This window comes from Pyrgilauda ruficollis, unplaced genomic scaffold (assembly GCF_017590135.1).
Source record: "Pyrgilauda ruficollis isolate IOZ18807 unplaced genomic scaffold, ASM1759013v1 scaffold243, whole genome shotgun sequence".
In the NCBI taxonomy this organism is placed as follows: Eukaryota; Metazoa; Chordata; class Aves; order Passeriformes; family Passeridae; genus Pyrgilauda; species Pyrgilauda ruficollis.
In genome coordinates, this window is record NW_024523745.1 from 514635 (window position 1) to 538878 (window position 24244).

The window sequence follows — 24244 nt, forward strand, 5'->3', positions numbered from 1 at the left end:
CACCCCGCGTCCCCCGGTGTCAGCCCCTGTCCCCCGGTGTCACCCCGCGTCCCCCGGTGTCACCCCACGTTCCCCCCGGTACCACTCCCTGTCCCCCGATGTCACCCCGCGTCCCCCGGTGTCACCGTGCCCTGTGCCCCGGTGTCACCAGAGCGGGGCGGGGGTGTCCCAGCCCTCCCCCCGCAGCCCCATCCCAGCCCGTCGGGGGGCACCGAGGGGCAGCGAGCGCCGAGGGGCTGGCGCTGTCCCCACGCGTCGCTGTCCCCAGAGCGCGCAGTACGGCCCGTGCTCGCAGCGGAGGATGAGCGTGATGGAGGCGCTGCAGCTGCTGGACCGGCTGGTGGACGAGTCGGACCCCGACGTGGATTTCCCCAACTCCTTCCACGCCTTCCAGACGGCCGAGGGGATCCGCCGGGCGCACCCCGACAAAGGTGGGGCCGGGTCCCGCGGCCGCCCGGCCTGTCCCCCGCCGGGTCCCCGGCCGGGGGTGACACGGCCCCGCTCCCCCCAGACTGGTTCCACCTCGTGGGGCTCCTGCACGACCTGGGCAAGGTGCTGGTGCTGTTCGGGGAGCCCCAGGTGAGCGGCGCGCTGGGGAGGGGCTTCGGGGGGCTCCCCCCGCGGCCGGGGGACCCTCGGGGGGTGCTGTGACCCCCGTGCCCCCCGGCAGTGGGCAGTGGTCGGGGACACCTTCCCGGTGGGCTGCAAGGTGCAGAAGTCGGTGGTCTACGGGGACTCCACCTTCCACGACAACCCCGACACCAAAGACCCCCGGTACAGGTGAGGCGGACCCCCGGGGGTTTGGGGGCGGGGGCTGCACCCCCGGCCCCGCCGGGCTGCGGGGGGGGTCCAGCCCCTCAGCCCTGCCCCATCCCCAGCACCGAGTACGGGATGTACCAGCCCGGCTGCGGCCTGGACAACGTCCTCATGTCCTGGGGCCACGATGGTGAGTTTGGGGGGGCCCCTCCTGGGGGCAGGGCGGGCCCCCCGCTCCAAACGGGGCCCTGGTGCCCCCCGGGGCTGCGCTGACCCCCCCACTGCCCCCTTTGCAAGGACTGCAGGGGCTGCAGCTCCCGGGGGGGCTCTGTGACTCCGGGGGGGCTCTGCACCTCTCGGGGTCCCCCCCCGGTGGGGGTCCAACCCCTCCCCACGCCCCCCCCTTTTCAGAGTACATGTACCAAGTGATGAAGTTCAACAACTTCGCCCTGCCCAAGGAGGTGAGCCCAGCACGGGGGGGGGCTCAGGGACCCCCGGCGGGTTTGGGGGTGCGGGGGGAGCACCCTAAACCCGTGTCCCCCCCACCCCAGGCCTTCTACATGGTTCGCTTCCACTCCTTCTACCCCTGGCACGCCCACGGCGACTACGGGCACCTGTGCTCGGAGGAGGACCGCCGCATGCTGCCCTGGCTCCGCGAGCTCAAGTGCGTGCCCGGGGGGGCTGGGGGCTCGGCCGGGCCCCCCGCGCCTTTGGGGGGGGGTCCGGCCCCCCGCCCTGACCCCCCGTTTGCCCCGCAGCAAGTTCGACCTGTACACCAAGCAGGAGGAGCTGCCCGACGTGCAGCAGCTCCGCGCGTACTACCAGGGCCTCATCGACAAATACTGCCCGGGGCAGCTCTGCTGGTGACCCCCCAACCCCGCCGGGCCCCCCGCAGCACCCCCGGGCCCCGCCCCGGGGCTCTGCAATAAACCTGATCCTGCTGCACCCCTGGCCAGGACCCCCCAATCCAAGAGAGCCGCGGGGCTGGAATGTCAAAGGCTTTAATTAGAAAATTATAGGAAACCTCTGGGCTCGAGCCGAGCCGGGCAGGGGGAACCACGGGATGGGCAGAGCCCGCGAGGAGGGAGCACCCCAAAGTGCCAGGGGGGACCCCAAAGTGACCTGAGGGGCCGGGCAGGGTAACGGAGGGCTGGCACTGCCCAAACTGCTCCAGCCCGCGGGCACAGAGCCCCCACCCGCTCTGAGCCCCTGACCTGTGCTGAGCCCCCACACTGTGGGGTCTGGAGGGGTCCCCAAGGGGTCCCTGGGCACTGGGGAGGGGTCCCCCGCTATTGGGGCTGGGAGCCCAAGGGGTTCCTGGGCATGGGGGCAGGGTCCCCAGACACTGGGACATGTCCCCAAGCAGCCCCCAAATCCTAGGGAGGGTCCCCAGCTAGCAGGGAGAGGTCTCCAGGAGTGCCTGGACACTGGGGAGGTGTCCCCAAGGGGTCCCCAAGGCCTGGGTGTGTCCCAGGCCACACGGTGCTGAAGGCACTGCCACACGGCCCCCCCACGCCGGGCTCCAACAAGCGCTGCCCCCCCACCCGGGGACTCCCTCCCTGCCCCCCGATTTTGGGGGGCTGCGGGGGCTACTTCTTCCTCTTGTTGGCGTGCCGGCCCTCGGGCCGCGCCCCCTCCGTGCCCCGCGCCCCCTCCGTGCCCCGCGCCCCGTTGCGCTCCCGGGCTCCCTTGTGGCGGGCGGGGGCTTGTCCCCCCCGGGCCCGCCGGGCCAGGGCTCGCAGCAGCCCCGCGGTGGCGGCCACCAGGTAGAGGGACCAGAGCAGGGCAGGGCCCGAGACCGGCTGGCACAGGCGGCGCACCCAGCCCAGCAGCCGCGGCAGCACGGCGGCAGCGCGGCGGAGAGAGGGGGGCTTGTCCTGGGGGAAAGGGGGCAGGGGGGAGCTGGGGCCAGGGGAACGAGGGAGAGATGGGGGCTCAGGGTGGGGGAAGTGGGTCAGGGGAGAGGAAAGGGGGCTTGGGGAGGGGTCAAGGGTGAGAGAAGGGGATCAAGGTGAAGGAAGAGAGGGTCAAGAGCAATGGAATAGGGTCAGGGGGAGAGCTGGGGCAAGGCAAGGGGGGTCAGGGGTGCTGAAGGACGGGGGTCAGGAGCCAGGGAGGGTCTTGGGGCCCAGGGAGGGCTCACCCCGTGCCCACCTTGAGGCCGTGCTGGCTGAGCAGGGACTCCAGCGTGGGGTCTCCCAGGGACACGGCCGGGAAGAACTCCTGCACGTGCTGCCGCCGCCACCACGGAGCCGCGCCCGGGCTGGGGGCACAGGGGGCTCAGGTGACCCCAGAGCCCCCCGAGGCCGGGCTGGGGGCCGCAGGGGCCCCTCCCCACTCACCTGCCCTCGTTGGGGGCCGTGAACCAGTACTTGTAGAGCTGGGCCCGCAGGAAGGTGGGCGGGCGGCCGTGGAACGGGTACCGGGACTCGTCCGTCTGCACCAGGCGGATCACTGCGGGAAGGGGTCAGACAGGGGACACGGCGGGGACAGCCCCAGCAGGGCGGGGACAGCCCGGACACACCCCGAACACAGCCAGGGACACCCCCAGCACACCCCAGACACAGCCAGGGACAGCCCCAGCACACCCGGGGACAGCCCCAGCACACCCCAAACACAGCCAGGGACACCCAAATACACCCGGGGACAGCCCCAGCAGGGCGGGGACAGCCCGGACACACCCCGAACACAGCCGGGACACCCCAAATACACCCGGGGACAGCCCCAGCACACCCCAAACACAGCCAGGGACAGCCCCAGCACAGCCCGAACACAGCCAGGGACACCCCCAGCACACCCCAAACACAGCCAGGGACACCCCAAACCTAAATAGGGACACCCAAATACACCCGGGGACACCCCAGCAGGGCGGGGACAGCCCGGACACACCCCAGACACAGCCGGGACACCCCAAACACACCCGGGGACAGCCCCAGCACACCCCAAACACAGCCAGGGACACGCCAAACCTAAATAGGGACACCCAAATACACCCGGGGACACTCCAGGGCTGCAGGAACACCCCAAACCCAAACATGGACACCTCCAAGGCTGTGGGGACACCCCAAACCCAAACATGGACACCCCAAAACCACAGTGGCACTGATGCTGGGGAGGTCCCACGATAGCCTGTGTCCCAGAGCCCCCAGCCCCGTGTCCCCAGATCCCCCATGTCCCCTGTCCACTGGGATTCTGTAAGAGACACCTCCGGATCCCAATCCCACCGAGTGCCTGGAGTCGCCTCAGCCCCAGCAAAACAACATTCCCACCCAAAATCCTGGGATTCTGTGACAGGGTGCTGTCCCCAGCCACGTGTCTCATCCTGCTTGGGGTCACCTCAGGCCCAGGAAAAGGACATTCCCACCCAAAATCCCGGGATTCTGGGGCAGGACACCTCCAGAACCTGATCCCACCAATGATCCCAGTGGTCCTGCCCAGGGTCACCTCGGCCCCAGGAAAAGGACCCAGGGTGGCTCTAATCCCAGTGAGGGACAGGATGAGAAAACAGCCTCGAGTTGCACCAGGGAAGGTTTAGGTTGGATATTGAGAAAATTCCTCCTGGAAAGGGCTCTCCAGGCCTGGCACAGGCTGGAGTCCCCAACCCCTGGAGAGATGTCAAAGCTGTGTGGATGTGGCACTTGGGGACACGGGCAGGGGTGGCCCGGGCGGTGCTGGGAACGGTTGGACTGCACGACCTCCATGATTCCAACCAGACCAACTGCACCATTCCCTGCTCCTGCCCTCGGCTGCCCCTTGGCCTTGGCAGGAGGAGCTCTGGGGCAATTCCTTGGCAGGAAAAACTGGGCCTTGGGAGTTTGGGCATTGTGGGACTGGAGCTTGGACTCCATGAGCTCAGACCCCCTTGCCAGCCCCGACTCTGTGTCCTCACCCCTAGCTCAGTGCCCAGCTGTGCCCAGCCCAGACTCTGTGCCCAGCTGTGCCCATTGCTGTGCCCAGCTGTGCCCATTGCTCAGTGCCCAGTTGTGCCCAGCCCAGACTCTGTGCCCAGCTGTGCCCAGCTGTGCCCAGGCCTGGCACAGGCTGGAGTCCCCAACCCCTGGAGAGATGTCAAAGCTGTGTGGATGTGGCACTTGGGGACACGGGCAGGGGTGGCCCGGGCAGTGCTGGGAACGGTTGGACTGCACGACCTCCATGATTCCAACCAGACCAACTGCACCATTCCCTGCTCCTGCCCTCGGCTGCCCCTTGGCCTTGGCAGGAGGAGCTCTGGGGCAATTCCTTGGCAGGAAAAACTGGGCCTTGGGAGTTTGGGCATTGTGGGACTGGAGCTTGGACTCCATGAGCTCAGACCCCCTTGCCAGCCCCGATTCTGTGTCCTCACCCCTGGCTCAGTGCCCAGCTGTGCCCAGCCCAGACCCTGTGTCCAGCTGTGCCCATTGCTCAGTGCCCAGCTGTGCCCAGCCCAGACTCTGTGCCCAGCTGTGCCCATTGCTGTGCCCAGCTGTGCCCATTGCGCAGTGCCCAGCTGTGCCCAGCCCAGACTCTGTGTCCAGCTGTGCCCATTGCTCAGTGCCCAGCTGTGCCCAGCCCAGACTCTGTGCCCAGCTGTGCCCATTGCTGTGCCCATTGCCCAGCTGTGCCCAGCTGTGCCCGTTTCTGTGCCCAGCCCAGCCTCTGTGCCCAGCCGTGCCCATTCCCGTGCCCATTGCCCAGTGCCCAGCCTCACTGTCCAGCTGTGCCCGTCGTAGCTGCCCTCCAGGATGACCTCTGGCCGGCCGCCCACGCCGGTCATCCTGCGGAAGAGCCCGTAGGAATTGACCACCTGGAAGCGCTCCACGGCCCCGAACATCTGGTGGATCCCGGGCCACAGCTTCCCGTTGGACTCGTGCTCGATGTAGGTGAAGGGCACCTGGGGGGCAGGGGGCTCTGTCAGGGCCTCAGGGGGGTTTGGGGGTCCCCGAGAGCCCCGTGGCCCCAGGCCTCACCAGGCTAACGGCGAACAGGCTCACGGTGGCCGTGGCCATGATGGCCCACTGCAGGGTGGCCCAGAGCTTCCAGAAGCATCCCCGCACACAGGCACAGCTGGGGGGGCACAAATGGGGTGTTATGGGGGCAAAGAGGCTCAGCCCCCCCAGTTTGGGGGGTTAAACCCCCCCCAGGCTGCGTCTGACAGCTCAAATCCCAGAGTGGGGTCACCCCTTGCCAGCTCCCAGGGTGTCACCCCAGTGTTCCCCATGCCCCCGAGGGCACCCCAGTGTCCCCCACACCCCCATGATTCACCCCGGTGTCCCCCACAGCCCCGGGAGCACCCCGGTGTCCCCACACCCACCGGTACATGGCCACCAGGATCTCCCAGGACAGGGACAGGAAGGCCACCCCCACGAGCGGCAGCGTCACGGTGCGCAGCCACGTGGTGAACTCGTGGTAGGTGAAGGCTGCAGGGAGGGACAGCGCGGGTGAGGCCAGCCCCGGCGGCCGCAGGGAGGGCACGGGGCCGTGCCCCTGGCACCTACCCACTTTGGAGTCCAGCAGCCTCCTGTCCCAGTCGAGCTGCAGGCCGAAGCAGCGCACGGTCCAGCAGAGCAGCAGCCCGTAGGTGCTGAGCTCCAGCAGCGTGCCCAGCACCGAGCCCAGGCTGGGGGGCCAGCCTGAGGCAGGGAGGGGCTCAGAGCCTGCCTGGGACCCCCTCACAGCCCCGGGGTCACCCACGGGCACAGGGCCCTGCCCTCGGCGTCACCTGTCCCCTGTCCAGCCCTGAAAGGACCCCCCAAACCAGGGATGCTGGGGGTCACACTGCTTCCAGCGCTGCAGTGAAAGGGAGGGAGGAGGGAAAGGCCCAGGAGCAGCAGAGCCTCACTGGGACACAGAATTCCAAAGGGTGGGAGCCCCTTGTGGGCTGACAGCAATGCCAGGAGGGATGGGCTCACACAGATTGTTTATCCTTAATTCCCCGATTTCAAAGGGAAGTGAAACCTCCTCCCACACCCGGCTCTGACCCATTGGAGCTCCAGCCCCAACACCAGGGAGGATCCAGGGAATCCTGGGATGGTTTGGGTGGGAAGGGACCTCAGAGCCCCTGCAGTGCCACCCTGCCATGGCAGGGACACTCCCACTGTCCCAGGCTGCTCCAGCCCCAGTGTCCAGCCTGGCCTTGGACACTGCAGGGATGCAGGGGCAGCCCCAGCTGCTCTGGCAATTCCAGCCCAGCCAGGAATTCCTCATGGCCAAGATCCCATCCATGGCTGCCCTCTGGCACTGGCAGCCATTCCCTGTGTCCTGTCCATCCCTTGTCCCCAGTCCCTGTGCAGCTCCAGGCCAGCCTGGGTGTCCTTGGAGCACCCCAGGACAGCGGGAGGTGTCCCTGCCATGGGGGGCTGGAACGGGATGGGAATTTAAGGTCCCTTCCCTCCCCACCACTCCCTGATTTCACAGCTGTGCCTCACATCCCCGCGCTGGGCTGAGTGTGGCAGCTCCCACAGCACGGCCCCCACGTCCCCAGTCCCCCAGGGAAGCCCCCCACCCCGGGGTGGGCTCGGGGGTCTCACCACTGCCGTGCCTCTTGCGGGGCCGGCCCAGCCAGCGCCCCACGTGCTCCTCGTCCAGCAGGGAGAAGGCCAGCACGATGGTCAGCACGTTGAAGAAGTTGTAGTTGCCCGTGAGGATGATGAGGACCTGCAGCAGGACCTGGGGGGGACGGGAGGGGGGGTGGGGGGTGTCACAGGGCTGGGGGGACAGAGGACACAGGGCACACCCCGAGAGCACCTCCAGCGTGGCCACGTCACCTCCCAGTGCCCACGGGGACAAGGGAACCCCAGCCCTGGAGAGGCCCCCATGGGGACCCCCAAGCACAAAGGGGGGTCACAGGGCTGGGGACAGATGGCACAGGACATGTCCCAGTGCCCACTGAGCGAGGAGCCAAGCCCAGACCCCTGAACCCCCCAGGGGGACCCCCAAGCACCAAGGGGGGGTCACAGGGCTGGGGACAGATGGCACAGGACATGTCCCCATGAGTGAGGAGCCAAGCCCAGACCCCTGAACCCCCCATGGGGACCCCCCTGGCACAATGGGGGGCACAAAGGGACCCGGGGGGTGACAGAGAACACAGGACATGGGACACCCAGCCCCTGCAGCACCCCCGGAGTGAGATCCCCCCTCCCCTGAGAAGCTCCCTGGGGTCCCCCTGGCATGCCAGAGGGCACAAGGGGGGTGTCACAGCACTGGGATGTCATTGGCCTGGGGGTGCCACAGCACTGAAGGCCACAGGACACTGGGTACCATTAACAAAAATTGTTTTTCTCCCTAAGTAAATGAAAAAAATCCCTATTCTAAAAATAATTAACCAAAATTTTAAGTTTTCTTTCTTTATGTCGCCAGTAAGGAAAAAAAAACTTTTAAAGACAAGAAAAGCACTGTAGAAAATTATTCTAATTCTTATTACCTTTTCTTTTAGTCACTGTGAATAAATTTTTCTTAATATCCATTTAAAGTTTTAAACCCACTTTACCTTTTTCCTAATTAAACCTCACAACAAAAGGTGAGCACGCCAGTAATTAACAACACTAAACCCACCACACTCATTAGCACACCACCCAGAAAATCCCAAAATTAATAAAATCCCAAATCAACAGAAGGCGAACACACCAGTAATTAACCAACACTAAACCCACCACACTCACCAGTACACCACCCAAAAAAACCCCAAACTAGTAAAACTCCAAATTACCAAAGCAAACGCCTGCAGCAGCCCCCCTGAAGTGCAGTGGCCCCCGGCCCAGCCTCGAGGAGGAGCCCCCTGCCCACCCCGAGGATGAGCCCCCTGCCCACCCAGAGGAGCAGCCCCCTGCCCACCCCCAAGGGATGAGCCCCCTGCCCTCCCCAGAGGAGCAGCCCCCTGCCCACCCCCGAGCAGCCCCCTGCCCACCTGGCAGTAGAAGGCGAAGAGGCGCAGGCGCCGCAGGGGCGCGAAGAAGAGCACGGGCACGGCCACCTCGATGACGTAGGTGGCCACCACGCTGAGCTTCTGGAACCACACGGGCAGCTGGTGGGCGAGCCACGCGCCCGGCGTGGGGATGCACTGGCTCTCGTAGTGGTACGTCAGCGCTGGGGGCACGGCAAGGGGCATTGCCACAAACCCCAAAACCCACCCCAACCCCGGGCAACCCGGCTCTTCCCGTCAGAGTACAGCCAGTGCTAGTCTGGGAAAAGCTTCATGGTGCTTCCAAATTAAGGGGTACCTTGGCACTGGGGGGCACAGGGGGGTCCAGGGGGGGCTTTCCATAATCTACTTCCCAAAAACTCACCCCAACCCCGGGGCAACCCCGGCTTTTCCTGTCACAGAGTATAACCAGTGCTAATCCAGGAAAAGCTTCCCGGTGCAAAAATGTTTCCAAATTGAGGGGTACCTTGGGGCTGGGGGACACAGGGGGCTTTGGGGGGGCTTTCCATAATCTACTTTCCATTAATTCACTGGAATTCCAGGCTAGTGCCTGAACCCCCAAACCTGCACCCCTCAACTGTGAGCCCCCATGTGGGGCAGCAGCTCATGAGCTTCACAAGCCCCAAAACTGGAGGACTGCCCCCAAGAGCTGAGGCTCCCCCTCCCCTGTGAGTCCCCCAACACCTGAACCCCCAAAGCTGCCGCCCTCACCAACACCTGAACCCCCAAAGCTGCACCCCTCACCAACACCTGAACTCCCAAAGCTGCACTCTCACCTGAGCCCCCCAAGCTGCACTCTCACCTGTGAGCCCCCCAGGCTGCACTCTCACCTCCAGGACCTCCTGTGCCCCCCACCCCACTGAACCCCCACCCTGGGGGCCCAGGATGGTTCCCCAGCCCTGAGCCCCCCAAAAGCCCCGCAGAGGGGGGCCTGACTCACCACTGGAAGTACAGGAACACCTGTCCCACCTGCGGAGAGGGAGCGTGGGGGATCAGCTGGGGGGTCTGACACCCCCAGACCCTTCCCCATGGGGAGAGACCCCCCTGGCTTGGGAGCAGTGGGAGGTGACAGCCCCCCTGGGAGGTGAGAGCCCCCCTGGGAGGGATGGGCTCACACAGATCATTCATCCTTCCTTAATTCCCTCTCCCGTGGAAAAACCTCGGCATTGCCCTGCCGGAAAACCCTGGCACCCCCGGGAAAAAACCCGGCAGAAACTCTCCATTCCCGGGAAAAAAACCCTCGGCATTCCCAGGAAAAAAACGTGCCATTCCTGGGGAAAACAAATCCCGGCATTGCCGGGAAAAAACCCCCAGCATCCATGGGAAAAAAACCCCGGCATTCCGGGGGGAAAAAAACCAAACCAACAAACCCGGCATTGCCGGGAAAAAAACCCGGCACTCCCGGGAAAAACCCGGCATAAACTCGGCATTCCCGGGAAAAAAACCCAAACAAACCCGACATTCCCGGGGAAAAAAAAATAAAAAAAAGAATCCGGCATTCCCAGGAAAAAGCCGGCAGCCCCAGCCGGGACAAACGCGAGGCCCCGGGAGTGCGACCGGGCCGTCCCGGGCTGGATCCCGCCCGGATCCCGGCAGAGCCCAGCTGCGAGCCGGGAGCTGCCGGAGGCACGGGAGAGGGACGGGAGAGGGACGGGAGGCGGCTCCGGGCACCGGGGCCGCGCCGGGACCGCCGGTGCTCCCGGGAAAGCGAAACGAGGGAGGGAAACGGGAGATGGAGGCGGCGGGAGGAGGGGAATGCCAGCGGGGTGCGGAGGGACCAGCCCGGCTGCGGGAGGGGACGGACCCGAGCCCCGAGCCCCGAGCCCGCTCCCGTCCCGGTCTATCGCTCCCAGCGGCCACGTCCGCAGCTCTTCCCGCTTCCCCGGCCCCACTCCCGGACCTATCCCGGTTCTCCCGGCCCCACTCCCGGCCCTCTCCCGGTTCTCCCGTCCCTGTCCCGGTTCCCCCGGCTCTGTCCCGGTTCCCCCGGCCCCATTCCCGGCTCTATCCCGGTTCTCCCGGTCCCACTCCCATTCCTGTCCCGGTTCCCCCGGCCCCATTCCCCGCTCTGTCCCGGTTCTCCGGCCCCACTCCCGTCCCTGTCCCGGTTCCCTCAGCCCTATCCCGTCCCTGTCCCGGTTCCCTCAACCCTATCCCGTCCCTGTCCCGGTTCCCCAGCCCCACTCCCGGTTCCCTCAGCCCACACCGGGATCGGGATTGGGACCGGGACAGAGGTTTGGATGGGCACCGGGATCGGGATTGGGACCGGGACCGAGGTTTGGATGGGCACCGGGATCGGGTCGGGATCACGGTGGAGATTGAGGTCGGGATGGGGACCGGGACCGGCATCAGGGTCGGGATCGAGGTTTGGAAGGGAACCGGGATCACGACTGGAATCACGACTGGGATCGAGGTTTGGATGGGGACCGGGATCGCGTCAGGATCACGGTGGAGATTGAGGTTTAGATGGGGTCGGGATCGGGATTGGGATCGAGGTCTGGATGGAGACCGGGATCGGGATGGGGATTGAGGATTGGATGGGGACCGGGATCGGGATCGGGATTAAGGATTGGAATGGAGACCGGGATCGGGATGGGGATCGAGGATTGGATGGGGACCGGGATCGGGATCACGGTCCAGGCTGAGAGCACGGCTGGGGCAGCGATGGGATGGGGATCGGGATCTGCATGGGGATCGGGGTCGGGATCAAGATCGGAATTGAAGCTGGGGGTGGGATCGGGATTGAGGTTGGGACCGGGGCAGAGTTAGGGATGGGAATTGGGGTCGGGGTCAGGCGAGGGGTTGGGATAGGGGATGGGATTGGGGGGATTGGGGGAGCGGGATCAGGGTTGGGATTGGGTTCCAGGCTGGGGTCAGGTTTGAGGTCAGGATCAGGGCTGGGGCTGAAGATGGGGTCAGGATCAGGTCAGGGCTGGGATCACAGTCGGAGTGAGAACCAGGGTCAGGATTGGGGCTGGGGTCACAGTCAGGGTCAGGGCTGGGGTCAGGATTGGGCTGGGGTCACAGTCAGGGTCAGGATCAGGTCAGGGCTGGGGTCAGGATTGGGCTGGGATCACAGGGTCAGGGTCAGGATTGGGGCTGGGGTCACAGTCAGGGTCAGGATCAGGACCAGGCTTGGCAGTGGCGTTGGGATCTGTGTGTCGGGATTGGGATTGCTGTTGGGGTTGGGGTGGGGATTTTCCAGCCCCAACAATTCCCCGTTGCCTGAGCTGTGTCCCCGTTCGTTCCTGCCCAGCTGAGCTGTGATTCCTGCAGAGCTTCCCCTGGGGCTGTCCCCTGCCCTGCAGCCCAGGTCTCTGAACCCCCGAGGGCCCCCTCCTGCAGAGCTGGGAGCTTCCAGGCCGCCTTCGGGCTGTCTGCAGCAGGATCCCACCATGGAAGAGGTGGATTCCCGCTTCCTGCACCTGCTGCAGCCCATCCGTGACCTCACCAAGAACTGGGAGGTGGACGTGGCTGCCCAGCTGGGCGAGTACCTGGAGGAGGTAACAGGGTCACCCCAGGGCCCCTCGTGTCCCCTGCCCCTCCTTTTCTCTCTCTTTTTATCCCTCTCTTTCTCCTCCTTTTCATCCCTCCTTTTCTGTCTCCTTTTATCCTTCTCTTTCCCCGCCTTTTCTGCCTCTTTTTATTCCTTGTCTTCTCTCTCCTTTTTCTTTCTTTTCTTCCTTTTAGCCCTCTCCTTCCCCTTCATTTTCTCTCTTTTTATCTCTCCTTTTCTCTCTCCTTTTTCTTTCTTTCCTTCCTTTTATCCCTCTCTTTCCCCTTTGTTTTCTCCCTCTTTTTATCCCTCCTTTTCTCTCTCCTTTTTCCTCCTTTTATTCCTCTCTTTCCCCCTCATTTTCTCTCTCATTTTTCTTCCTTTTATCCCTCTTTCCCTCCCTCCTTTTCTTCCTTTTATCTCTCTCTTTCCCCTTCTTTTTCTCCTTTTCCCTCCTTTTCTTTCTCTTTTTATTCCTCCTTTTCTTTCTCTTTTTCCTCCTTTTCTTCCTTTCCTCCCTCCCTTCCTCTCCCATTTTTCCTCCTATTATCCCTCTCTTTCCCCCTCCTTTTCTCCTTTTTCCTCCTTTTATTGCCCTCTTTCCCCCTCCTTTTCTCCCTCTTTTTATTCCTCCTTTTCTTTCTCTTTTTCCTCCTTTTCTTCCTTTCCTCCCTCCCTTTCCTCTCTCATTTTTCCTCCTGTTATCCCTCTCTTTCCCCCTCCTTTTCCCCCTGTTTTTATCCCTCCTTTCTCCCCCCACGGCCCCATTTTCCCGGCTCACCCATCCAGCCGGGGTGGTGGCCCTGGGGACAATGGCACCTTTCCCAGGCTCTGTGCCACCCCCTCATCCCTGTCCCTGTGCACCCCAAACCCTGCCAGGCCCAGCCTCTCCTCCCTGCCCGTGAGGAACAGATTTGTGGAGAATTCCCAAAACCTCACAGAAAGCTCTCGCAGTTTTACACATCTGCGTGCAAACACTGAAACAAGGTGTGCTCATTAAAGCCATGAAACAGAAATTGCATTGCTGAGGGAGAGATTGAACTAGAAACAAGTGCAAACACTGAAATAAGTTGTGCTCATTAAAGCCATGAAACAGAAATGGCATTATTGAGAGATTGAACTAGAAACAAGTGCAAACACTGAAATAAGTTGTGCTCATTAAAGCCATGAAATATAAATGGCATTATTGAGAGATTGAACTAGAAACAAGTGCAAACACTGAAATAAGTTGTGCTCATTTAAAGCCATAAAATCTAAATGGCATTGTTGAGAGAGAAATCGAACTAGAAGATTGAACTAGAAACAAGTTTCAAAATACAGCCTTGCAAAAGAATTTTAAAGAATTAAAATTTTAATTCAATTAAAAATTTAATTTTAGAGAATTAAAACAGGGAAAGATGCATGGTAGCAAGACCACGTGGAGTGAAAATAGAAGTGATTAACGTTACAATTAACAGCAATACTGTGTGGCAGAGTGAAAAACGTTTATAAGGTGTTGTAACCAGAAAACGAGTTAGCTTTTAATAGAAAATAAGTTAGCTGGGTTTTACATCTCGTATGTCCCACCCTTCCTGGAGACTGACAGCAGAACGAAGCCTTTTCCAGCACCCTCAGCTGTGTAAAGGTGAAATGAACCCCTGCCCCTGCAGCTGGACCAGATCTGCATTTCCTTCGACAACGGCAGGACCACCATGAACTTCATGGAGGCAGCGCTGCTGATCCAGGGCTCTGCCTGCATCTACAGCAGGAAGGTGAGCCCAGAGCTGGCCCCTGCCCCGTGCCCATCCCACCCCAGGACCCCTGGGGTCGCCCCGGAATCCCCCCTTGGCTTCGGGTTGTTGGTGGGGACGAAGGGATTTCGGCTCGTCGTTCCGAAATTGGGTCCCTTTGGAGGTGTTGGCAGCCCCAGGGAACGGCAGGAATTCTGCTGGTCTCCATTTCTCCAAAATGAAATCCTATTTTGTCACAAAATCCTGGGATGTTGGAGCTTTTTGACCACGAAGTCCCGGAATGTTTTGGGTGGGAGGGGACCTCAAAGCCCATCCAGTGCCACCGTGGGCAGGGACACCTTCCACTGTCCCAGGCTGCTCCAGTTCCAGGGATTTCCCCCAGTCTGGCCTTGGAACTGCAGAAAAAAAGGGAAAAGAGCACCAAACCCCCGTGGAATTCACCTCCATAGTGGGAGGGGGGAGTCCCTTGGGTGGAGGGGCTTTCCCAGGAGCTGCTCCCCCCTTTCCCAGCCCCAGCTGCTGTTTTCCAGGTGGAATACCTGTACATGCTGGTCTGCCAGACACTGGACTGCATCTCCAAGAAAAAGTGAGTGGGATTTTCCCTTCCCAGAGGGGAATTTTCCCTTCCCAGAGGGGAATTTGTCCTGCAGAACCCCTGCTCTGGGTCTGTGCTGGTGCTGCCCTGATCCTGGGCCATCCCCACTCCCATCCCTGCCCTGGGAGGTGCATCCCAGGCCTAGGAATGCCATCACAGGGATAACACACAAAACCAGGGATGGTTTTCCTGCTGGTTCAGGGGGATTCAGGAGTCCAGAGGAGCCTGGCAGAGCCTTTTCCAAAAGGAAAATCCCTTCGGAATGTGCTGCCAGCTCCTTTGGACTTTCACACTGACACAAACAAGAAGGAAAACCCCGTTGTTTTTTGGGATTTTCCCACCTGGAGGGGCCACAGCAGGGCTGGAGGGACCCTTTGCCACCATTCCATGGATCCTGAGCCCGTTTTTCCCTAGGAAGGAGAAGCTCCCCACTTCCCTGGGCCCCGACGGCCGCGATGCCGACGCCACCTTCACGGACAAGGAGGAGGAGGTGAGGAGGGCTCTGTGCTCCCTGTCCTGCTCCAGGGGTCCCTCGGTGTCCCTGCCAGCTGGGGTGACACGGAGGGGGCTTTCCTGCAGTTCCTGTCCCTGGATGACATCCCAGAGACCAGCCAGGCCAGCGTGGACATGAGGAGGGACCAGCAGCCTGCCGTAAGAGGAACCAGTTGCATTTTATGCCTCCTTTTATTTCTCTTTGTCCTCCTTTTATTTCTTGGTTTATCTCTCCTTCCTCCTTTTCTCCCTCCTTTTTTTCCTTCCTCTTTTTATCCCTGTCTTTCCCCCTGCTTTTCTTTTTCTCTCTCTTTTATCCCTCCTTTTTCTCCTCTTTTTATTTCTCCTTTTTTCTCTTTTTCTTCCTATTATCCCCCTTTCTATCCCTCCCTTTCACCATTCTTTTCTCCATGTTTTTATTCCTCCTTTTCCCCCCTCTTTTTATCCCTGCCTTTCCCACTCCTTTTCTCTCTCCTTTTGCCTCATTTTCTTCCTTTTATCCCTCTTTTTATCCCTCCCTTTCTCCCTCCTTTTCCTCCTTTTCTCCCCTGCCTGGCACCATTTTCCTGGGTCAATCCCGGGGCCATCCAGCCGGGGTGGTGGCCTTGGGGACAATGGCACCTTTCCCAGGCTCTGTGCCACTTGCCTGTCCCTTCCCAGGCCGTGAACATCGTTCCCCTGACCCCGATGTCCCTGGTGCCCCCGGAAGAGGGGGAGAAGAAGGAAAACCCCCTCCTGAGGTGCCACTCCTTGTCCCATGTCCCCTCCCCCGGCTGGGATTGTCCCGTGTCCCCTCCCCCGGGTGGGATTGTCCCGTGTCCCCTCCCCTGCTCCAGCCGGGGTCCCTCAGCACAAACACACAATCCTGCTGGGATCTGTGGAGGGGCAGGAAGATGCTGGGATGTGCAGGGCCATCCAGGCCAGTCCCGTGCTGCTGGGCGGGCCGGGGTGGCGCTGGGCTGGCCCGGGGGCTGGCCCGGGGGACGCTGGGGACAGTGGCCTGCCGGTGTCGCGCAGCCGGCGCGGCGAGGTGCTGGCCAGCCGCAGGGATTTCCGGATGAACACCTCCACCCCGCACGCCTGCGGCGCCTTCCTGCTGGAGCTGGCCGGGCTCTCCCCCACCCACCCGCAGCAGGAGCAGTGCCTGGGGACTGCCACAGGTACGGGGGGGCTCTGGGGCGCCTGTGTCACTGTCACTGCCGGGACTCACCTGTCACTGTCCCCGCAGCGGCTCCAGGATCCAGCCCCGCGGAGCGCCCGAGCTCTGGCACGGCCCTGGCGCGGGCGCTGAGCTTCTGCGAGGAGGCAGGTGAGGGGTGGCACCTGCCAGGGGTGTCCTGGGCTCCCTGTGTCCATCCAGGACGCTGGAGAGGAGGCTGAGGGGTGAATTCATCCCTGCCAGGAGGGGACACTCAGGACTGGGCTGTGCTCCAGGGAACAGGGACAGGAGGAGAGGGAACGGCCTCAGGCTGGGCCAGGGGAGCTCAGGGTGGATTTTGGGGAAATTCCTCCTGGAAAGGGCTGTGCAGCCCTGGCACAGGGGTGGGGTCCCTGTCCCTGGAGGGGTTTAACGTCCCTGTGGATGTGGCACTTGGGGACACAGGCAGTGGTGGCCCTGGCAGTGCTGGGAATGATTGGATTTGGGCTCTGAGGGATTTTCCTACCCAACTAACTGCACCATTCCCTGCTCCTGCCCTCTGCTGCCCCTTGGCCCTGGCAGGAGAAGCTCCTGGGGAGATTCCTTGGCAGACAGGGTGGGAATGGGGGGTCCTGGAAGCTTTTCCAGCCTCTGCCCATTCCCACCCCTCCATGTGCTGCAGGACCTGAGGATGACGATGTTCCTGGAGCCCTGGAGGATGACATGGAAGTGACCCCGGTCCCTAAAGAACACATCGTGGCTCAGAGGGTCTGTGTGGGCAGGGGCTTGGGGGGGCTGCCTGTGCCCCTTCCCTGGATCGCCCCAGCCCCTCCCTGCCCCCCAGTTCCTCACTGTCCCTCTCGGTGTTCCCAGAGCACGCCCCGGACCCGGGGGTACGTCCTGCGGGAGAGACCCCCCAGCCCGGACCCCAAAGCCCTCAGCAAGGTAAGGGGAGGCCTGGAGCCAGGGAGATCCCAAATCTGAGCCAGGGAAATCCCAAATCCGGGCAGGATGGGACTCTCTGGGGTACCCCAGAGCCCCTGCCCATCCTCACCCCTGTGCCAGGAGGAGCCCAACCCGTGGCAGAGCCTCGACCCCTTCGGAGACTCTGAGGAGAAGCCCTTCAGGAAAGGTATTTTTGGGAGAAAATGGGCAGCTCCAGGGGAGCAGGGACAGCGTGGCCCGTGATGGGTCACTCCTGGCCACGTGTCCCTCAGTGTCCCCAGCCCCACAGCAGGTCATTCCCAGCCCCATGGGAGGGTCACTCCTGGCCCCACAGAGGGTCACTCCTGGCTATGTGTCCCTCAGTGTCCCCAGCCCCACAGCAGGTCATTCCCAGCCCCATGGGAGGGTCACTCCTGGCCATGTGTCCCTCAGTGTCCCCAGTCCCACAGAGGGATATTCCTGGTCCCACAGGGGGACATTCCCAGCTCATGGAGGGTCATTCCCAGTCCCTCAGGGGGTTCATTCCCAGCCACATGTCCCCATCCCCATGGCAGGTCCTTCCCAGCCCCACAATGGATCACTCCCAGCCACACTGGACATCCTCAAGTGTCCCTGTCCCCATGCTGGGTCATTCCAGCCCCACAACATCCAGAGGGGCCCCTTCCCCTTCCCAGCCCCTCGCGGTGGCCACACGGCCAGTGTCACCCGTGTCACCTGCAGGGAGGCCCTTCCAGGTGCCACACGGCCTGGATGATGTGATTGGAGGCAAGAGGAAGAGGAGGGGCCCGAGGAAGCTGCAGGATTTCACGAGATGGTTCTCTGCAGCCTGTGAGTGATTCCTGTGTGACCGGGATCCAAAAGCAGAAGTTAAAAACCTTTAACAGCCCTGTGCATGTGGCACTTGGGGACATGGGCAGGGGTGGCCTTGGCAGTGCTGGGGAGGACTCGATGGGCTCAGAGGGCTTTTCCAACTTTGATAAATCCATGGAATTTCCACCCAATGATTATTCCTGATCTGCTCCCCCAGACAACAACGTCACGGAGCGCCAGAAGAGCAGGAGGAGGGGCCCCACCTTTGCAGGTGAGGGGACACGGGCAGGGACACATTCCCTGTCCTGGGGGACACGAGGGACTGGATCCTGCAGTGGGGAGGGCATGGGGGGCAAGGACACCCCAAAACTGGGGGGAATGGACACCAGGGACTGGATCCTGCAGTGGGGAGGGCATGGAAGGGAAGGACACCCCAAAACTGGGGGGAATGGACACCAGGGACTGGATCCTGCAGTGGGCAGGGCATGGAGGGGAAGGACACCCCAAAACTGGGGGAAATGGACACGAGTAACACACGAGGGAATGAATCCTGCAGTGGGCAGGACATGGAGAGGAAGGACACCCCAAAACTGGGGGGAATGGACACGAGGGACTGGATCCTGCAGTGAGGAATGGACATGAGGGACTGGATCCTGCAGTGGGGAGGGCATGGAGGGGGAAGGACGCCCCAAAACTGGGGGGAATGGACACGAGGGACTGGATCCTGCAGTGGGGAGGGCATGGAGAGGAAGGACATCCCAAAACTGGGGGGAATGGACACCAGGGACTGGATCCTGCAGTGGGCAGGGCATGGAGGGGAAGGACACCCCAAAACTGGGGGAAATGGACACGAGTAACACACGAGGGAATGAATCCTGCAGTGGGCAGGACATGGAGAGGAAGGACACCCCAAAACTGGGGGGAATGGACATGAGTAACACACGAGGGACTGGATCCTGCAGTGGGGAGGGCATGGAGGGGAAGGACACCCCAAAACTGGGGGGAATGGACACCAGGGACTGGATCCTGCAGTGGGCAGGGCATGGAGGGGAAGGACACCCCAAAACTGGGGGGAATGGACACCAGGGACTGGATCCTGCAGTGGGCAGGGCATGGAGGGGAAGGACACCCCAAAACTGGGGGAAATGGACACGAGTAACACACGAGGGAATGAATCCTGCAGTGGGCAGGACATGGAGAGGAAGGACACCCCAAAACTGGGGGGAATGGACATGAGTAACACACGAGGGACTGGATCCTGCAGTGGGGAGGGCATGGAAGGAAAGGACACCCCAAAACTGGGGGGAATGGACACGAGGGACTGGATCCTGCAGTGAGGAATGGACATGAGGGACTGGATCCTGCAGTGGGGAGGGCATGGAGGGGGAAGGACGCCCCAAAACTGGGGGGAATGGACACCAGGGAATGGATCCTGCAGTGAGGAATGGACACCAGGGGCTGGATCCTGCAGTGGGGAGGGCATGGAGAGGAAGGACATCCCAAAACTGGGGGGAATGGATACCAGCTCCTGCAAAGAAGGGCCTGGGATGCCTTGGGGGGTTCTGCTTTGGGGGGTGCAGAGGGGCCATCCCAAATCCCTGTTCCCAATCCCTGCAGACCTGGAGGTGCTGTACTGGCGGCATTTCAAGGAGCGGCTGGCGGCGCGCAGGAAGCTCCAGAGCCGGGGGGTGAGTGGGGTGGGGGCTAAACTGGGGGGCCGGGGGGCTCCAGCACCCCCTTGCCGTGCTCTGGGGGTGCTCAGGGCAGTTCCTCCCCCAGGTGCTGCTGAGGGAGTCGGAGCCAGAGCTGGAGCAGGAGCGCGGGGCCGACAGCGAGGAAGGGGAAGGTGCTGGAACCCAAAACCCCAAATCCCCCCTGCCTGGGGAGCCTTTCTTTCCCTCCTGGGGGTCTGGGAGAGTCCCAGAAGGTTGGGGGGGTCTCAGGGGGCACTGAGGGGGTCTCAGGGGACACTGAGTGGTGTCCCCATCCTGGCAGACGATGATTTTGTGGAGCATGAGGACATGGAGCCTGAGGCACCAGAGGAACTGGAGGAGGAAAACCTGGGTGAGCTGCTGATCCTTCCCTCCCCAATCCCCCGCCCTTCTGTCCCCACTCTGTCCCCTGTCCCTCCCATGGAGGCGGCTGGGTGCTGTCCCCACCTCTGGTGACCCCTTTTCCCACAGACCCCCCTGAACCTGGCTACGAGGAGCTGGTGCGCAGGAACGTGGTAGGTGCTGCTGTGGGGACCTGGGGGTCACTCCAGACAGTCAAGGGGTCCCCAGGAGGCTTGGGGGTGTCCCCAGGAGGCTTGGGCGTGTGCCCATTGCTGTCCCTGTCCCCAGGAGCTGTTCATGGCCAGCTCCCAGAAGTTCGCGCAGGAGACGGAGCTGTCCCAGCGCATCCGGCAGTGGGAGGAGCGCATGGAGCCGCTGCTGCAGGAGCAGGCACGGGGCTGGGCTGGGCTGGGGGGCACTGCCTGAGCTGGGCAGGGGGCTGGCACTGCCCTGCTCACCCGGAGTCCCTGTGCTCACACCTGAACACCCGGTATCCACCCCGCCCCGAGCCCTCTGCCCTTCACTGCCCACCCCAGAGCACCCCATACCCGCCACTGAGACCTGCCACTGAGCACCCCATACCCACCCCCTGTACCTGCCTCCGAGCACCCCGTACCCACCCCAGAGTCCCCTGCCCACATTTGAGCCTCCCCTGAACCCTCTCTCTCCATCCCTGCCCCTCCCTGTCCCCTCTTACCTGCAGTTCTGTGCCCATTCCATGTCCATGGGTAGGGGCTGGCACTGACCGGTGACACTCCCTGACCCTCACTGGCCCCCAGGAGAGCCGTGTCCCATTCCAGGTCCAAGCCCACAGGCTGGCACTGACCAGTGACACTCCCTGACCCTCACTGGCCCCCAGGAGAGCCGTGTCCCATTCCATGTCCAAACCCATGGGCTGGCACTGACCAGTGACACTCCCTGACCCTCCCTGACCCTTGCTGTCCCCTCGCTGTCCCCCAGGAGAGCCGTGTCCCATTCCATGTCCAAACCCATGGGCTGGCACTGACCAGTGACACTCCCTGACCCTCCCTGACCCTCGCTGTCCCCCAGGAGAGCCGTGTCGCGTTCGATGTCCGAGCCTACGGGCAGCAGCTGACCGAGCGCTGCGCGGAGCTGGGCCAGTGGCACTCTCTGGCCAGCCTGGTGGCCGGGCAGCCCCCGTTCGAGGTGTGCCGCTACCTGCTGGCCTCGCTGCAGCTGGTAAGGCTTTGGGGGCTCCCTGGGGGGTCGCTGGGTGTGCCAGCCCCCCCTGCCACCCGCTGTTCCCTCCCCAGGCCAACGACGAGGAGGTGGAGCTGGCGCAGGAGCCGGGGCTGGAGGCGGCGCTGGACACGGCGCGGCTGCGGCTGATCTCGGCCCGCCCGGCACACGAGAGGTTCCAGCAGCTCCAGCTGCCCTCCCAGAGAGACCCCGGCCCCCAATAAACCCCCCTTTGCTAAGGAGAGGCCTCTGACCTAGGGGTGACGGGGAGGTGTAATGGGGGTGGGGGGGTCACTTCAGTCACCTGCACAGGGACCCCCAGCCATGCAGAGGGGCCTGGGGGGCTGCAGGGGTGGGGGGCATCACTTCAGTCACCTGCACAGGGACCCCCAGCCATGCAGAGGGGCCTGGGGTGCTGCAGGGGCAGGGAGAGGCTCTGGGGGGTCCTGCCCACCTACCTTGTCTCCCTTTGGGAAGGGGTCACTTCACTCACCTCTGCAGAGCCCCCCCCACGATGGGACACTCCTGGGGGGGCTGCAGGGGTCCCTCCCTGCCATGTGACACTGCTGGGGGGCAGTGGGGTCTGGTGGGGGTCCCTCCACCCACCCACGTTCTCCCCCTCACAGGACACACCTGGGGGTCACTCCACCTGGCCACTCAAAACCTTCCTCATCACAGACCTTTCCTGGGGACACTGTGGGCTGTCAGGTGTCCCCTCCCTGCCATGGGACATCCCTTGGGGGATGTGGGCTCTGTCCCTCCCACAGGACACACCTGGGGGACACTGGGGACTGTCAGGTGTCCCCTTCTGCAGGGCGTGGGCTCCGTCCCTCTCACAGGTCACACCTCAGGGACACTGGAGGTGTCAGCTGTCCCCTTCTATGTGCCACCCCTGCAGGGCGTGGGCTCCGTCCCTCTCACAGGTCACACCTCAGGGACACTGGAGGTGTCAGCTGTCCCCTTCTATGTGCCACCCCTGCAGGGCGTGGGCTCTGTCCCTCTCACAGGTCACACCTGGGGGACACTGGAGGTGTCAGCCGTCCCTCCCCCGCCATGTGCCACCCCCAATCACCACAGACCCCTCTCGGGGTGGGTGTCACGGCCGTTTATTGCCCTCCCTCGGGGGGCAGCGGCTCGTAGTTGTCCATGTGTCCCTTGACGCTGCGCGCCATCTCCTCGGCCGTGCGGGAGCTGCCGTAGCAGTCGCGGAAGAGCCCGTCGGGATCCACCAGGAACGTCAGCACCGAGTGATCCACCACGTAATCGCCGTCGGCGTCGCGGGGCCCGGCGCTGACGTAGACGCGGAAGGCGGCGGCGGCGGCGCGCACCTGCTCGGGGGTGCCGGTGAGCCCCAGCAGGCGCGGGTGGAAGTCGCGCAGGTACCGCGCCAGCGCCGCCTCGTCGTCGCGCTCGGGGTCCACGGTGACGAAGAGCGGCTGCAGCGGCGGCAGCGCCGGGTCGCGCTCCAGCAGGCGCACGGCGCGGCTCAGCCTCTCCAGCTGCTCGGGGCACACGTCCGGGCAGTGCGTGAAGCCGAAGTAGAGCAGCACCCAGCGGCCCAGGAAATCCGCCTTGCTCCGCGCCGCGCCCGTGCTGTCCCGCAGCTGGAAGTCGCCCTGGCCCAGCGCCAGCCGGCGGAGCTGCCGGAGGCGGCGGGAGCGCTGCTGCCGCTCCTTCTGCTGCCGCAGGTACAGCCAGCCCGCGGCCGCCGCGCCCCCCAAACGCCCCCTGATCCCTCATCTCACCCTTTGGACCCCAACCCTGTCCCCAAACGTCCCCTGACCCCTCATCCCATCCCTTGGACCCCAGCCCTGTCCCCCAAATGCCCCTTGACCCCTCATCCCATCCCTCCTGACACCCTTGGACCCCCCACTCTTTTCCCCCAAATAGCCCCTGCCCGTTATCCTGATGTTCTTGGAGCTCCTACCCTGTCCCCCAAACGCCCCCTGACCCCCTCACCTCCCCCTCAGCCGCGGCGTGCAGTCCCCGCTGACCTTTGACCTCTCCCGGTCCCCCCGCCCCGTCCGCCGCCGGTCCCGCCCGGAGCGCCCGCGCCGCTGCCGCCGGAACCGGAAATACCGGCAAGGGGCGGGGCCACGGAGGAAAGGGGCGTGACCACTACGGGAGAGGGCGTGGTCTGTAGAGTGCGCGTACAAGGTGGGCGGGGTGCGGCCAAAGCGGGAGGGGCGTGGCCAATGCCAGGGGCGTGGCCACAGCACACTTCCCTCTTCCACCACGAGGTGGCGCCACCGCCCCGCGCCGCAGCCCTCAGAATCGTGGGGGGGTGAATCGCGACACGGCCCCGACATCGCGGTCACTGCGGTTTATTGTGAGTCCCGGCACGGCCCGGGAGGGCTCCCGAGGGCACGATGGTCTCGGCCACCAGCGGCGGCGGGTCCCGGGGGGGCTCCGGGCCGAGGCACAGCGCGTCCTGCAGCTGGCGCCGGCCCTCGGCGCTGAGGGTCCCCTCATGGTGCACCCGCAGCCAGGGCTCGCCTGAGGGAGGGGACACGGGGGGGTCACCGGGGGGCTCTGATCACCCCCATATCCCCCCTCATTCGGGGTTCACCCCCAGCCGGGACTCTTCTGAAGGAGGGGACAAGAAGGCGTCACCGGGGGGCTCTGATCACCCCAGATATCCCCCCCCAAACCGGGGTTCATCCCCAGACACGGCTCGCCTGAGGGAGGGGACAAGAAGGGGTCACCGGGGGGCTCTGATCCCCCCAGATATCCCCCCACAACCCGAGTATACCCCCAGGCAGGGCTTGTCTGAGGGAGGGAGGCACAGAGGGCTATCGGGGGGCTCTGATTCCCCCAGATATCCCCCCCCAAACTGGGGTTCACCCCCAGCCAGGGCTCGCCTCAGGGAGGGGGACACGGCGGTGACACGGGTATGATGGGGGTTTCGGGGGGCTCCCCTCACCTGCCCGCAGGTGCTGCCCGGTGCCCACCAGCAGCTCGGCGCCCACGCGGGGGTTCACGGGGTCCCCGGCCCGCGACCGGCCCGCGCCCAGGCGGTGCAGGACCCGCGCCAGGGGCAGCGCCCGCACCTGCTGCACCCAGCCTGGGGAGAGGGGGTCAGGGGGACAGGGACATGGGGAGGGGACAGGGACATGGGGGGGTCAGGGACA

The 24244-nt window shown here is 63.6% G+C and overlaps 5 protein-coding genes across 6 annotated transcripts in view; 2 read left to right on the top strand and 3 right to left on the bottom strand.

Moving 5' to 3' along the window:
* Positions 1 to 1623, top strand: part of MIOX (myo-inositol oxygenase) — a 2295-nt gene extending 672 nt beyond the window's left edge. The window contains exons 3-9 of the mRNA XM_041470269.1: positions 269 to 431; positions 512 to 579; positions 671 to 780; positions 879 to 946; positions 1168 to 1217; positions 1308 to 1420; positions 1515 to 1623. Of these exons, the coding sequence (XP_041326203.1) occupies positions 269 to 431; positions 512 to 579; positions 671 to 780; positions 879 to 946; positions 1168 to 1217; positions 1308 to 1420; positions 1515 to 1623 (681 nt within the window). The remainder of the gene's footprint in view (positions 1 to 268; positions 432 to 511; positions 580 to 670; positions 781 to 878; positions 947 to 1167; positions 1218 to 1307; positions 1421 to 1514) is intronic.
* Positions 1624 to 1741: 118 nt separating this feature from the next.
* On the bottom strand, positions 1742 to 10030 carry LMF2 (lipase maturation factor 2). The gene is made up of 12 exons (XM_041470270.1): positions 10024 to 10030; positions 9594 to 9622; positions 9456 to 9495; positions 8639 to 8817; positions 7263 to 7401; positions 6231 to 6365; positions 6047 to 6152; positions 5703 to 5799; positions 5444 to 5626; positions 3099 to 3217; positions 2911 to 3019; positions 1742 to 2633 (listed from the first exon to the last, which is right to left on the bottom strand). The coding sequence occupies exons 1-12, from the start codon at positions 10028 to 10030 to the stop codon at positions 2346 to 2348; spliced, it is 1431 nt and encodes a 476-aa protein (XP_041326204.1). The 3' UTR covers positions 1742 to 2345.
* A 1884-nt stretch (positions 10031 to 11914) lies between these two features.
* On the top strand, positions 11915 to 21353 carry NCAPH2 (non-SMC condensin II complex subunit H2). Of its 2 annotated transcripts, XM_041470286.1 has the most exons (20): positions 11915 to 12156; positions 13799 to 13900; positions 14410 to 14465; positions 14889 to 14964; positions 15054 to 15125; positions 15627 to 15706; positions 15984 to 16126; positions 16195 to 16275; positions 16787 to 16872; positions 16978 to 17049; positions 17170 to 17236; positions 17770 to 17877; positions 18077 to 18130; positions 19477 to 19547; positions 19639 to 19705; positions 19855 to 19923; positions 20043 to 20086; positions 20202 to 20303; positions 20964 to 21113; positions 21188 to 21353. In XM_041470286.1, the coding sequence occupies exons 1-20, from the start codon at positions 12049 to 12051 to the stop codon at positions 21335 to 21337; spliced, it is 1758 nt and encodes a 585-aa protein (XP_041326220.1). In that variant the 5' UTR covers positions 11915 to 12048; the 3' UTR covers positions 21338 to 21353. The 2 variants fall into 2 exon arrangements, with proteins under 2 accessions (XP_041326220.1, XP_041326221.1); XM_041470287.1 differs by lacking the exon at positions 16195 to 16275.
* Positions 21354 to 22204: 851 nt separating this feature from the next.
* On the bottom strand, positions 22205 to 23422 carry LOC121355097 (protein SCO2 homolog, mitochondrial). Its single transcript, XM_041470271.1, has 2 exons — positions 23073 to 23422; positions 22205 to 22841 (listed from the first exon to the last, which is right to left on the bottom strand). The coding sequence occupies exons 1-2, from the start codon at positions 23420 to 23422 to the stop codon at positions 22220 to 22222; spliced, it is 972 nt and encodes a 323-aa protein (XP_041326205.1). The 3' UTR covers positions 22205 to 22219.
* A 5-nt stretch (positions 23423 to 23427) lies between these two features.
* LOC121355099 (thymidine phosphorylase) overlaps positions 23428 to 24244 on the bottom strand; it is a 4590-nt gene continuing 3773 nt past the window's right edge. The window contains exons 8-9 of the mRNA XM_041470272.1: positions 24037 to 24177; positions 23428 to 23609 (exon numbers count right to left, since the gene is read on the bottom strand). Coding sequence (XP_041326206.1) covers positions 23428 to 23609; positions 24037 to 24177 — 323 coding nt within the window. The remainder of the gene's footprint in view (positions 23610 to 24036; positions 24178 to 24244) is intronic.